This window comes from Pelodiscus sinensis, chromosome 9 (genome assembly GCF_052426305.1).
Source record: "Pelodiscus sinensis isolate ZL-2025 chromosome 9, ASM5242630v1, whole genome shotgun sequence".
Lineage (NCBI taxonomy): Eukaryota > Metazoa > Chordata > Testudines > Trionychidae > Pelodiscus > Pelodiscus sinensis.
The window spans coordinates 24,987,202-25,002,532 of NC_143060.1; the positions used below are offsets into that span (position 1 = coordinate 24,987,202).

At 42.2% G+C, this 15,331-nt stretch overlaps 1 protein-coding gene across 1 annotated transcript in view; it reads right to left on the reverse strand.

Annotated features, from left to right (window-relative positions):
- LRRIQ3 (leucine rich repeats and IQ motif containing 3) overlaps positions 1-15,331 on the reverse strand; it is a 100,270-nt gene that overhangs the window by 30,942 nt on the left and 53,997 nt on the right. The window contains 1 exon segment of the mRNA XM_075936241.2: positions 14,375-14,543. Coding sequence (XP_075792356.2) covers positions 14,375-14,543 — 169 coding nt within the window.

The following is a 15,331-nucleotide window of genomic DNA, read 5'->3' on the forward strand; positions in this document are numbered from 1 at the left end:
CCTTGCAGTGGGCAACCTGGAGGAGGTTGATGGGCGCCCCAATAAGTTTATAGGGAGATCTTATAACACCTCAGATTTTAGCTGCTAGAATCCAAGATTCCTTCGCAGCGGGCAGCCTGGGGAGGCTGAGAGGTGCCCCAATGGATCTGCCACCTGGGAGTGACACAATCCAAAACGCCCAAGCTCTCCCTATACCTGTCCCTTTGACCGTCTGAAGTTCTTTTGTTTGTGTTCGGTTTGGGTACAGCAGCACGGGTTCAAGTCAGAAGCTTGACACTCACTGGCTTATTATAGGAGAAAGAAAGAGAAAATAAAATAAAAGAAACTTGGTTCAATATATATATATTTTATAAGTGAATGAGGGCATCCCACTTATTCCCAAAGTTTATAGCTAAATCACCTTACCAAAGGCAGTTTACAATAGAAATGAAGCAGTTTACCTTAAGAAACTATAATAAAGTAACTAAACTTATAACAGAGAGACAATTAAAGTGTACACATAAAGAAAACACATTGCAGGTACAATTCTGGCATGGCCAGCGTCTTTCTCTCAATCCCTCGGGAAGAATTAGGGCGAGGTTGGGCGTCCCACAGACCTCAGGAGACAATCAATACCTGCCAGCAGGTGTAGGTGATTGGAGCTCAGATGGGGTGGGCAACTCAACCCCTCTTTATACCCCTTGGGTCACATGGGCTTCTTCCTGGTCTCAAGTGGCCAATTAGAAAAAATGGCTTTGAATGCCAAGTTTCCCACAAAGGGTGCAAAGCATAATTCACACCTGGGAAGATGCAGACAATGGGCACCTCTGGTATGTGATGGGCGAAGATTCCTCTCCTGAGACAGTGCAGGCGTGTCAATTACTGATACTAGCCATCAGGGCGACGGGAGGCCTCCCAGTCGTCAGCTAGCCCATTTACTGTCTGGTTTCTGTTTATGGTAGAGTCAGGGACAGGCACCACACTTGCGTTCCAAGGGCATCAAAGGCTGACTGCCTTTCTCTTGCTCTCTGGGGGGGGGGGGGGGGGGGGGAGACAAGATGGGGTTTGTGTCTGGCTACAGCTGCAGACATAAACACTTTGATTATACTCTTTCTTTTTAGGCCCAAATGAACTTAGAAAATCACAGGAACAACTCTACAATCCACAAAGCCTGCATTAGGGGTTTGGACACCAAAAGGGAGACACAGGTACAGTATAAACAATGAGAAGTCCCGTGGCACCTTATAGACTAACAGATTTATTGGAACATTAGTTTTCATGGACAAAGACCCACTTCGTCAGATGCATGTAGTGGAAATTCCAGAGGCAGGAATATACAGGCACATGGAAAAAAAAGGAGCACCAATCAAGAGGAAGGCCAGAGGTAACGAGGTCAATTCAGTCAGGGAGGATGTGACCCACTTCTAGTCAACTAAAAAAGCAGTTTCTCCTCTCTTGGTGTTCATACCTCCACATCAGCTGCTAGAAGTGGGCCATATCCTCCCTGACTGAATTGATCTGGTTATCTCTGGCCTTCCTATTGGTTGACACTCCTTTCTTTTCATGTGCTGTATATTTATACCTGCCTCTGGAATTTCCACTACATGCATCTGACGAAGTGGGTCTTTGCCCACAAAAGCTTATGCTCCAATAAATCTGTTAGTCTATAAGGGTATGTCTACACTACAGAGTTAGTTCGAACTAAGCTAATTCGAACTAACTCATCTAGAACTAAAAACTAGTTCGAATTAGCGTTTTGCTAATTCGAACTAGCATGTCCACATTGAGTGGACCCTGAACAGGGCTTAAGGATGGCCGGAAGCAGTGCCGGCAGGGCATCAGAGGAGGACTTAGAGCGTGGAGATGCTCTCTCAGGCTAGCCGAGGGCTGCGCTTAAAGGGACCCGACCCCCACCCCGGACAGACAGTTCTCAGGGGTGCCCCGCTTGAAAACCAGTCCTGGCTTGGAGTGCCCGGAGTGCCCACACTGGGCACATCACAGCACTCGGCCATCAGACCGGCTGCACTTGCCGCAGGCTGCCATCTGGGGAGAGGAGGCAATTGGGGGGCTGCAGGAGAGCTTCCACCCCCAGAAGCCCGCAGAGCCAGCCCAGTCCTCCCCATCGGGGGCTCGTACCCCATTCCTCCCTCACCTCCTTCCACTTACCCTTCCCTAGCCCCCCTTCCTGATGTACAAAATAAAGATAACGTTTCTTCCAACATTTACTCTGTCTTTATTGAACAAAACTGGGGGAGACTGGGAAAAGGAGGTGGGAGAGGGGAAGAGAAAGGTTGGGAGAGGGAAGGGCAACTAACATGATCAGGGGTTGGGAACTGGTCCCAGATGAAGAGAGGCTACAGAGACTGGGACTGTTCAGCTTAGAAAAGAGGAGACGGAGCGGGGACAGGATAGAGGTCTCTAAAAGCCGGGGTTGGGTGGAGAGGGTGCATTCAGAAAAGTTCTTCATGAGTTCCCATAAAGAAGGACTAGAGGACACCAAAGGAAAGGAATGGGTAGCAGGCTTCAAACTAGTAACAGAAAGTTGTTCTTCACAAAGCAAAGAGTCAACCTGTGGAACTCCTTGCTGCAGGAGGCTGTGAAGGCTACAACTGGAACAGAGTTTAAAGGGAAGTGAGATCAAGTCATGGAGGTTGGGTCCATGGAGTGGTATCAGCCACGGGGTAGGAGTGGTGTCCCTGCCCAAGGTTTGTGGAAGGCTGGAGAGGGATGGCACGAGACAAATGGCTTGGTCACTGTCTTTGGTCCATCCCCTCCAGGGTCCCTAGGGTTGGCCGCTGTCGGCAGACAGGCTACTGGGCTAGATGGACCTTTGGTCTGACCCAGGATGGCCATTGTAAGCTCAGGGCTCAGGGTCGGGGTCTCAGTGGACCCCCTTGATTCTCTTGCACACCTGCTCCTGGGTGGCCAGGCTGGCAGCTCTCCTGCGCAAGCCGGCCACTTTCCTGTGCCTAGTGCGGAGATCGTGGACAAGGTCCACGATGTCCACACTAGCCCAGGCGGCTGCCCGCCTCTTGCGGTCCCGGGCAAGCTCCCGGGAGCCGCCAGCCTGGTCCCGGGAAGAGGGGGAGGGCTGGGGGGCATCGGGTGGGTGTCTCGATCCTTGCCAGATGCAGGGTCTGCGGGCTGGGTGCTGGCAGGCTTGCACCTGGCACGGGCACCATAGCCAGCCCGTGCCCCTTTAAGGGGTCCGGGGCCGGGAGGGGGGCATAGAGTTTCCCTGGTGTTGGCCACAGTGGCCACCAGGGAAAGCTGGGGAGGGCTAGCCTCCCACTAGTTCGAATTAAGGGTCTACAGAGCCCTTAATTCGAACTAGCTAGTTCGAACTAGGCTTAATCCTCGTAAAATGAGGTTTTCCTAGTTCGAACTAAGTGCTCCGCTAGTTTGAATTAAATTCGAACTAGCGGAGCGCTAGTGTAGCGGCTATGAATGTTAGTTCGAACTAACGTCCGTTAGTTCGAACTAACTTTGTAGTGTACACATACCCTAAGATGCCACAGGACTTCTCGTTGTTTATTCAGATTCAGACTAACACAGCTACCCCTCTGATACTTGTCACCATGACAGATACCATAGAATGCAATCCACAAAAGTCAATACACTAAGCTAGCCAATGGCAGATGCAAATGACAGAACTGTGTCCTAAATCATGCCCTCTCTCAGAGATTGGTGACTAAATTTGGGCTAAATCATAAGTGCGTATGCTTTTAAAAAAAATTTTCAGTAACAGAACACCCATCAGTGGCATTTCAATTATTTCATTTGTTTTGTACAATTAGACAAAATGCTTGCATATTTCTATATTATATCAACAGGCAGGTACATTCTTGAGTTTGATCCTTTCTCCTGTAGCTTCATCAGTTCTTAATGTGAATCAGTTAGCTTCCTTCTGAAATACTCACAGATAGTCACCATTATCACTAATATTTCCTTTGAATAACAGAATGTTATTCACAATTAGAACCATTTGTTCAGAATTCCAGCACTATTGCTTCACTAGATTGATAAATCTGCCTTCCTCATGTTCGTGTGCCTATAATATTTCTTCCCTCTCAAGAAATTATAATTTATATGTATGATTATTTTGCGCAGTCTTAACATTATCAGATTAGTATTTTACTTTAGAGTTCTAACCTTCCACAATATTAAGAAATACAACTGGATGATTTAAAAGATGCTGTAAACTAAATTGATAAAGGATGTTTAATTTAGGAATACTAGCTAAAAACAAAAATTAAACACAACTTGAAAAGATAGAGTACATAATTTTTAATTAAAGTCCTCATAAGTTTAAAAAGACATTTTAAAAGTTCTATAAAAGATTTGACAATAAAACAGAAAATATGGAATAGCATTACAAATTGCTCATTGTAAAATTTGTAGGGCACCACCACTATGCAGAATAACACGGTATGAAAGTAAATAAATTATGTTCTGCTGATAGGCATTGAATTTAAAGATGTGTGCACAGCATCTCTATAACTAAGCAATGCATGGTATAAAGTGTCTTTTTGTTTGGGTCTAACTGATGCAGAAATATTCAGAGGCTGAAAAACCCAAACACTGCAAGGGCAATGATTGTTACAGTCTTTCGCACCATGCCAAAATTTGACCCTGAGGGTGTGTCTAGACTACATCCTTCTTTCGACAGAGGGATGTAAGTTAGACACTTCGAAATTGCAAATGAACCTGGGATTTGAATTTCCCACGCTTCATTTGCATAATCACATCATGGCACTCTTTTGAAAAAGCTCTATTTCAAAAGTGAAACCGCAGTCTAAATGCAGTTCTTTCGAAAATAGAAGCCTTTTTCGAAAGATCCTGTTTTGAAAGATCTCAAGTTTACAGGATCTTTCGAAAAAGGCTTCTATTTTCGAAAGAACCGCTTCTAGACTGTGGTTTCACTTTCAAAATAGAGCTTTTTCAAAAGAGTGCCATGATGTGATTATACAAATGTGAAGCGTGGAAAATTCAAATCCCAGATTCATTTGCAATTTCATTTACAATGTCTAGGGATGTACTCTAGACGTACCCTGAGTGTTTACACTGGCTTGGGAATCAAGTACTGGTAGTTTATGTTGGTGATTCAGATTCTCCGGTTAAGTGGTCAAGCAAAGAGAACAGAGACTTCTCAATAGCCTAATCAAGGTTGGAATCTTATGTCAGTATGAGTTTCTCATAGCAACTAAATTGTAAGTCTTTTTCAAGAGGTTGTTGGTACAATGTTTTAAAATTTTAGAATTGCTAACAAATAGTCATTTTTCTGGTTAATAAGTTATTTTTGTAATATTTTCCTTTGCTGTATGTTTCCAACACATATGGAAGTGATAGCCACATAAATTGCAGCAGGGTGATAAACAATTGCTCTCCCAAATAAAATACAGCAGAGTGATAACTGCCCCCCCCCCAAATTCCAGACCATTGAACAGTTTCAATCAGTTATTACTTTTATAATCCAGTTCATTGGAGAAATATTTCCTTCCTCTCAAATGAAAATTCCTCTCCACCAACCTCAGATTATGCAAATTCACAAGATAAGAATCAATTCTCATTGAATAAATTGAAATACACATTTTGTAAACAATCAGCATTTCTGAAACTAGTGATGGAGACAACCATGTTGCCTAGCAATGGAAGCAACTACTGAAAAGTAGTTTCATCTACAATAATAATGACTGAGATGTGCTTTGAAAATGGCTTAACAATCACAAGAACAATTTCAGTATGTATAAACATTAAATGCATATATGCTAAGTGGATTGAAAAATTATATACAATCTTATAATAGGCTTCCACAGTACTAATGTCAAAAGTGACATGTTCTTAAAAAAAAAAAAAAAAAAAGTCCACCGCTAGCATTGTTCTATAAAATGTCAATCTTAATTAACGATGAAAAAAATAATATTGTACAACTCAATAGCAATGAAAAGTGTTTTACCTGTTAAAAATGTAAATATTAGGCTAAGGAAAATGAGTGCAATTTTACTTTCCTTCTAATTCTTAAAATCACATTGTATTAATACCTCAACTACATTTAGTGTAAAATAAATATTGATTTTAGTTATACTTTTTAAAGAAAAACACAATATTAATTATGTGTACAAACACTAACCTAATTATTTCCAGTTGTTAAACCATTCAACTCAAGAATCTCTGAGCAATGCTTTTATAAGATTTCTGTAAATCAACATTTATAGGTTCACTAACAAATGTACCTGGAGTTGCTCAGGTCTTTAAGTGAAGGAAAATGTACATGCGTTATTTAAATTAGTGTATTTTTCAAAAATGAAGGAAAAAAGAAGTTTGTATTAATAAAAGAAGGAAAGTAATTCATATATTAGATAGAGCTTGTTGGTAGACAATATTTGCAAGTTTTCTGTCTTTTGCTAGAATAAAAAGTGCAGGAATGAGGACAGAGGGTTGGGGAGACTCAGGGCAGAGGGTGTGGGGCTGAAAACAGAATTTCATATGGGGGGCGGTCAGGGTAGAGGGTGGGGATTCAGAATTCAGGACAGAGATGGGGGGGCTGAGGGCAGGGAGTGGGGAGTCCCAGAGCTAGGGCAGAGGCTAAGAAGCTCAGTGTAGGAGGTAGGGGTGTAGGATTGAGGGCAGGAGGCAGGGAGAGTTAGGGGAGTTCAGGGAATAGAGTAGAGGCTGCTTCAGTGTGGACAGGTGGTGCAGGGTACAGGGTTTGATGTGTGATGGGGCTTAGGGCAGGGAGTGGCAAATTCAGGACTCAGGGAAGAGGCTCATGCCAGTGGGCTGGGAGACTGGGGGAGGGGAGCTTATGAAGACCATCTGAGGCAGCAAGGATGGTGCTGCTGTGGCAGTGGTTCCTCCTGAAAAGGTGGGGCTGTGCTCTATGACTGGCAGCTCCTCCTGGGGGGGGGCTGGAGCTGCACTCCTCAACTGGCAGCTCCTCTGGGGGCCAGGGCTACACAGGGCATGTGTCTAGACTACAGGGTTTTGTTGACAAAAGTAGACTTTTGTCGACAAAACTATATCTGCATCTACACTGCCACTGAGTTCTGTCGACATAACTCAGCAGTTTTGTTGACGGCTGTAAACCTCATTCTACGAGGAATAACGCCTTTTGTCGACACAGTTCTGTTGACAGGAGGCGTTACTGCATCTACACTGTCCTTTGCGTCTACACTGTCATTTCGACAAAGCAGCTTGCTTTGTCGACAGAACTGGATGTAGTCTAGATGCACTTTGTCGACAGAAGCTTTGTCGACAGTATCTGTCGACAAAACTTCTGTTGACAAAAGCCTGTAGTCTAGACATACCTAGGGTGACCCTGACCTCCAGATGCACCCCTTGACATCCAGCCTGCCCAGGAGGACAGAGCATCCAGCTGCCCCCTCTCTGCACTGCAGCTGGTCGGGTGTGGGCAGTGCTCTGGGGGCTGGCCCCAGCCTCTAGCTGACCCCTCCCCCAGCCTGTAGGTAGTAGGGGAAGAGCAAGGGTTTGGAGGCTGGCCCTGGCCTCCAGCAGCCTCCCTCCCCAACCTCACCCTGTGTTCAATCTGTCCCAGAGGGGAAGGAAAAGGTTCCGAGGGTTTGCCCTGGCCTTCAGTGCCCCACCCCCCTCCCCACTCCTGGCTTGCAGCTTGATCATGGACGGGGGAACACAAAGCAATAGCACCGGCCACCATCGGCCTTCCACTCCAGCCTGCAGCCAGGAGTGGGCCATGGTTCCTGGCTCTAGACTCTCCTCAGAAGGATCCTCTTCTCCAGGAAAGGGCCTAAGCCTGGTTCCTGGACTCTTCCTGGGGGCGTTTCTCTTGCGTGTGGGTTGGGCTCTGCTTCCTGGCCCTCAGGGTGGTCCCAGGGGGTCTGAGTCAGGGAGGCCACGGTTGGGGGTCTACCCCCAACATCTGGCACTGTTTGGGGCTGATGAACCACTTATCCAGTCCAATGGCTGGCTATGTGAAACCCCATCCCCAATTGGCCACTGTCAGGCAGATGTCGCTGCTCCTAGTGGTCACTCTGTAGTATGGATATAAAATACAGTTTAATTGGTAAAGTAATTAAATATTATGTTTATCCAGTTAATCAATTAAAAAAGGAGGCAGGAGAGCCACCACAGCTGGTCTGGAATGGATACCCTCTCTCCCCCGTTGCAATCAGGGGCTGCTCCAGCTCTCCCACCAGTTAACCGGAACTGGTAAGCATCACCTGTATTTCGTGATGTTCACTGGCTAACTGGTTAACTTTTCACATCCCTACTCTGCAGAATAGCATCCCTTATCTCTGCCCCCTCCTTTTCTGTGTTCTGGAAAACATTCTCATTACAGGCACTTCCAGTTTTCCTGGCACAACCAAACCATGACCTTGATTTCAGTTAGGGTAATAGGAAGCTGCATACCAAATTTGGTGACCCTGGCTCTTACCATTTAGGAAGAGTTTTTGAACAAACAAGGATTCACAGACAGATGCACAAACTCTCTAAAATATATGGTAAATAAGCAGAACCAAGAAATATTGTAACAGAAGTGCAAACTTAAATGGCTGATTCTGCTGGGCCTTATCTACACTAGGACCCTAGTCTGAAATCAGCCCCGCAAGGTTGATTTTGTAAGCGATTCATCCACACTACCAAGCCTGTTATGCCAGAATAATGGGGCCCAGAATTCAAACATTGTTCTAGAGCTTTTCATCAGGAATAACGCTATTCCCGAACTTGTAAAACCAAAATAATGTTAGTGCAGACACTCTGGTACCACTAATTCAAACTAACTGGCTTCCAGAGGCCTCCCACAGCTCCCCGTAGTGCTTCCTGAGCCTCTGAGTCCGAGGTAGTGCATTCACGTTAATGGAGCCTGCCTCAGACTATATTCGATTCTTCCCCATATTGAGGACACAGAATTTTGAATTTGTAAAATCAAGTGCCAAGAAGTGACACTTAGTAAATTTGTAGTATAGACATGGCCCTGATGTCAGTGGAATGCCACTTGTTTAAAGTAGAGTTGAATTTGGCCTCGAGTCTGACATCTCTACCTTGTGGTGTAACTTGTCAGACACAACCCTGCTTCCTCCTTGCCACTTAAGTCTAGCTAACTGGACATACTCTTCTGCTTTTCCCTTCTTCCCTGATCTTGGCTTTCTTAGTTATAATTTATGTTAAGCTTTTTATCATGCCTTTGGCATGTTATCTTTAGGACAATGCAATTTCTTGTTACTCAAAGCCAGGAGGCCCAACTTTGCCTAGAAACCATATTGCTTATGAATATGTATGTAATCTGTAGAATGTGTGTGAGGTATGAATGAGAAATACCCAATCAAAGGCAGTTTAGGATCTGTGACCTTTTAAGGCAGACAAAGACCCTGCAAACAGATAAATAAACTGAGAAGTGGCCAGAAAATCTCTATCTCGCTCGCTCTCAGACAAAATGTAACATCACAGCAGAAGCCTGGGACCAGCCCAGAGAAAGAAAAGCCTCCTGCAGATCTGAAGGGATCTCCCAAGGAACATCATGGTTGAGTCTCCAGAAATCTGATGCCTGGCCAGCACTCCAGCCACCAGTGAAATCAAAAGTAATCTACACTGCACTGCCTACAAACTCCCAGCATGAACGAGGTGTGTGTGTGTGTGAGTATCACTTTACTCTTAAGAATCTGTACCAATAAACAACCCCAAAAGCAGTGGGCTCCAGCCCACCCTTTGTCCGGGTCTGTTCCTCAGCAGGTCTGAGGAAGTGCAACAGTGGAACAATCATCAGCTCAGGGTGTTTGAAGTTCATTGCACTTTGTCATTACATTCATCCTGTATAATGGAGTTTTCCATTTTGACCTAAGGAAGATTAATATCGAGAAGAAAAGTCAGAGATGCAATGTGTGATTCTGAACCCCATATTCTTCATAATGATATTTAAGGTATGATTATGGCATAATTATGATGCATTTTATGCAAGATGGGTCATTGCAAAAGTTATGATTTGTTGAATATGATTATCCTACTTTGTGATATACCATCTTTGTAAATGAAGTTATGTATATTGTTTTAGATCTGTTATGCATCTGAACCTGTTTTTCAATGCATTCACACCTGGGTAAAGTCCACTAAATAAAATGCTTTCAGTATAAAATGGTGGGAAGGGAAGGGCCCTTCATGGCAGTAGACCATTAGAGAAAAATATGCCTTAGGAGAAGCTTATCTTCCACCTGGTGATGAGCTTTCCTTGAACGCTCACGACAACCTGTAAGTAACGGCTGCTATGATTTTACAAGGACGCGTGAACAGGTTGCAGGATGCTGGACGTCATCTTACGATTGCAATGTTTTTCCACATACTGGTCTAGAAGCCAAGCTTTTAAACGAGTTCCTGCTATATGCAAAAACTGTATAAGGCAAGAAATGACATCAGCTGGGGTTCTTCACTCCCCACCCAAGAAGATAGAAAACTTGAGGAAAAAACCTAAGGAACAAAACCTGGACTGGGAGAAGCTCTGGACTCAGGCTAAGGGGTTTTTAGGCTGTGAATGAAACACCTGGAGAGTCTAAATTCTAAAACAAGTACTGCCTGTCCCTTAAGAATCTACAAACTGCTTAGGGTGTGAATCTGCTATTCATATCCAATCTATTAAGTATATTAAGCTTATTTTGCATTTTTTGTTTATTTGCTAGGTAGCCTGCTTTGATCTGTTTGCTATTATGTATAATCACCTAAAATCTATCTTTTGTAGTTAATAAAGTTGTTTTTGCTTTGTCTAAACTAGTCAGTTGGAGTGAAGTGTATGGGGATCTTAACTCCGGGGTCAAAGGCTGTTGCATATTCCTTCCTACATTGAGGGAGGGGATGAATTTGAGTATACACAGTACAGTTTCCTGTACAGTGCAAGATAGCAAAATTGTGGGTTCATACTCTAAAGGGGTGTGTGCCTGAGGAGCTGGTAGTCACCCTAGTGATAGCCTTCCTATACATGGACTGGTCAGTGCGCATGCATGCAATTGCAATTGGGCGAATCCCTACCTTTATGTATGTTTGTGAAAGTGCAGGCTGGGGGCTTTGCAGCTTGTCAGAGAAGTACAATGTTGGAGGGCTCAGCAGTACCCCACTTTCAGGTGGCACATCACAATATGTAACCCATCACAATATGTAAAAGAAAATATATGTAACAAATAGCTTACATTTAGAATAGTACTTTACATGGACTTATGAATTGGCAAAATGCCTTAAGCTTATGTTTACACGGCAGGTTATTTTCAGATTCTTTTTTCAGAAGAGGCTTTTTCAGATTATTTTTTCAGAAGAGGCTTTGCCAACATTTGGCCTGTCTACACAGGGCATAATTTGGGAAAAACCTCCTCTTTCAGAAGAGCCTTTATTCCTCATAAAATGAAGAATATAGGGCTTCTGAAAGAGCATGCCTGAATTTTGGGCAACTGATCCGAAAAAGTGGATGCATTCCCTGGACGCAGCACTCTGTAGTGTAGACATAGTGTTAGACTCTGGGCCTGAGCTTCATTTACTCTAAGGTCTTAGCATGGTAAGGGAGATTTAATACAGTGTAAAGAACTTTACTATAAATGAGAAGCAGGCTGTCTATCATACTAATAGATACTAAAGTGTATCTATTTCTGGGATGCAAACCAAGCAACCATACTACCTTCAGCAGCACTTTCCTCTATGGTCCAAAATTTCTTTTTCCTAAGTTCAGAACTGTATTTATGGGCATATCTATGGAGATTTGCCATATTAATTCTAAACTAGTGCAAAAAGCATTGCTAGATTAAAGGGTCAGAGACCGTTTTAAATTTCAATAACTCATATACGATCAGTGCTAGAAATTAATACTGTATATCATAGGCAAGTTTTTTTCCAGAGTTATATATCATGTGTATCTAGCGCTAGCAAGTCACAGAACATTGGAACTTGAAATCATATTATTCAGGCTACTTGTTTGTTTTTTCCACCCCGTTATTTCATTATCAGCTAAATCGAATATTGCAAGAGCTAAAATCTGAAACTGGGGTTGTATACATCTGAAACCTTTACCCTATCATTCAAATGTTATACAGCACAACCCATTGACTGAAAGGCCAAACTCCCACTGATTTTGAAGGAAGAAAAATAACATCAATAAAGCATTAACCATATTACATGTCCACCAGCTACTTTCTATTAAAATCATATCAAAATGTAACTGCAGAAAACAGTCAAATGGTAATAAGAATAATCTGATTTTAAGGCTGGATATTTCAAACTACCAGATATTGACATACTGTATGAACATCTCTGATTACTGCTCCTAGACTAGTGACCAGAAAGGAAAAAGGTTAGATTTCTGGAAAACAGATGACAGGGAAAGCAAATAGTTTAAGGCTGTAAAGCTGGTTATTAAAGGGGCTCTGTGTCAATTAGAGATTAAAAGAAACATAAAAAGCTAGAATCCAATAAGGAAATTTACAGGCAGTATCAGATGGAAGGCAATTGACAAGTACCTTTCCTGATTCCTGGAGTTCCTGAAGCTGTGACTAGAACCACCTCTGGTAACGTATTATTTTTTTAAAGTTCAAATTAACAACATAGGTGGTTTAAAATTAATCAAAATAACATTAAACATCAAACATGTTTCTACATGAAAACATCATAAACATCAACATTTTCTACATGAAATTCATTCAGCAATTATATTAAACTTGTAATATACAACCCTATTCACTTCATAAAGAGAGGCTATTTTGGTTTTTAACTTCAAAAAGGGAAGACTCTGATTCTCTTCTATGAGGAGGAAAACTACAATTATGTGCAAAAGTGGCAACAGTAGCATGCTATATAATATCTGACAGCAATAAGAAAGCACAAAGAAAGCACAGAGAAAGGAGGAAAACAGAAAATTGTATTTGCAAAAGGGAAACAGATATGCTTTTTGTATAAGTGGATTTTCTACTGCTCTTTACTTTTGTGCCACAGAATAGCAGCTCTGTATTTGCAAATTGTGTCAACAAATATTAAAAAGATTTAAATAAAAGAAGTGCACTGAATGGCATGTAGATTTTACAAAACTGCACAGCACTAACAACTAGAATACTATAATAGATAGAGCCACAGTATGTATTAGAATGTAAATGGGTAACTGGTTTACCAGATACCCGGTAAGTATCACCCTAACTGGGTTAACTGTCAATACGGGCAGGCAGGAATAGCCCCCACCTAATGCACAGTGTAGTAGGCCCTGCCTGAGAAGTCCCCCACAGTGTGGTGGGACCAGCCCAAGCAGCCCCCACCCATAGCACAATGGGCTGCGTCTGGCCTGATCAGAGCAGCCTGTGGCATGGTGGGTACAGCTGGGCTGGAGTAGCCCCCTCAACCGCACCACGTGGCAGACAGGGGGCTGCACCAGTCTGGCCGGCCTGCCACGCCATGCTATGGGTGGGCAGCCACTCCAGCCCCCCATCTGGAGGATCCCCGTTAATCGGAATGTTTTAACATTCTGTTTACCTTGTTAACTTTTTAACTGGAATTTTACATCCTTAGTATGTACACTAAATATTAGCAATTCTGTCTGTTTTATCCATTTGTACCACCCATAAGCATTTCACATGATATGTTCTAGACATACAGGAAGAGAGACAAGATGTGATGGTTGTGCTTTAATTAGGCTATAACTTGGTTAACTTAATTCATCTGGGAACTATCCTGTAAAATCCTATACAATGCAGTTCATGATTCCTTCCTTACTCATTCCCATCTGACAGAAGGCTCCCATCCTCCTTCCACAGGAGTTCCCCAGCCAGCTGCTGGGACCTCATCACTTTTCCCTCATATATGGGTTAAGGGGCTATCTTCTCATCATACCCAGACATTAGGAGCTTCATAATGTTCAACTACAGTTAATCAAGACACCTACCACAACGAGATGCCAATAATTAGCTTGGCTGCTTTCTTCCTCACCCTCAGCTAGTTTTCCAAACAGTTAACATTTCTGTCCCTAGCTTCAGCCAAAATATAACCACTCCCCAGTAAGAGAGGTGTATCCCATTCTCCCTAAACATGGGGGCTCCTGTTGGAAGGATTGGGTGTACATGGTCTCCACTGGGTGCACTGGGACCAATATTTTACCTGCCCAACTGTTCCATTGATGCCTTCCTTGCCTCTCTCCCAATCCTCAAGGAGAGGGAATCCCTAAAGGAGCCAGTACTCCTTTTTGCGCCTCTGAGTCCAGACAAAGACCATCCTGTCTTTAAGGTTGTAAAGATTGCAATGTGACTTGCAAAACAGAACCATAAATATCAAGAACAAAGTTTTTTCAATAGAAGCTCTTTATTCTTAACAGATTTTCCTGGAATATTTACAATGATCTTTAATACTATATGCAGAGTCCAGATTTTTCTGAAATAGTTATTAAATTAATATTTAATAGTACACTTACTTGTTTTACAGATGTAAGCATTTTGTCCTCTATATTCTGTTCTGGTTTAATGATGTGATACACAGAGCTTTTACTATCACTTACTGATAGCATGCTTTGACTGTAAATTTGTTTTGCTCTTTCCCTGATAAAATGTCTCTTCAGAAGAACTTCAGCCAAAGGAATTTTGCTGTAAAAACAGAACTTCTGTTATTTTTGTTCACAGTAGATAAAAATGTAGGTAATTCTGAGTGACTGAATAAGTTGGACTGTTGATGCTTTTATTGTTATTAAAGAATAAAATGAAACTCAGTACTTATAATTTCCTTCTGTACACTAATACTTAAGAAAAATGAAAAACAAAGTAAATTATATGCTAAAAACAATGGTACTTAAATATTTAGATTGAAATTTTATAGGCATAAAAGAAAATTCAGCTGAAGATTTCCACTTCTAAGTTAACTCAGTACCCTTGCTGATATATGAAGTAAAATAAGATATATAACTATATACAAAATAAGAAAAACTGGAAAGGCCATTGAGTTAAATGCAAGTCTCACAGTTGTATTTAAATGTTAACAGCTATAGAAAGCTAGAGGGGTATCAGAAAATAATTTAGTGATAGACACTGAGATTTGAAAAGTTAACACTTTGCAACCATTAAAATGTTAACACAAATTGTCAAAATCATATCAATATGTACAAATAAATGTCCTTAAATCTAACTCTAATAAATTCTCAAACATTATTTTTCTAACTTTACCTATCTACGGAAATTTTTTTATGGTGAAAATGGAAGCTTACAGCCAGTTATCAAAAAATCTAATCCTTCCGAGACTAATTATATTTACATTCACTTTAAGGATACTTTATACTATTAGTGTGGTATAAAGGGACTGTGATGTAAATGAAACTCTGACACATTGTTTATTGTAAACATGAGCTCCTTTTTCCACAGCTCATCCAGCTCCTACTGAA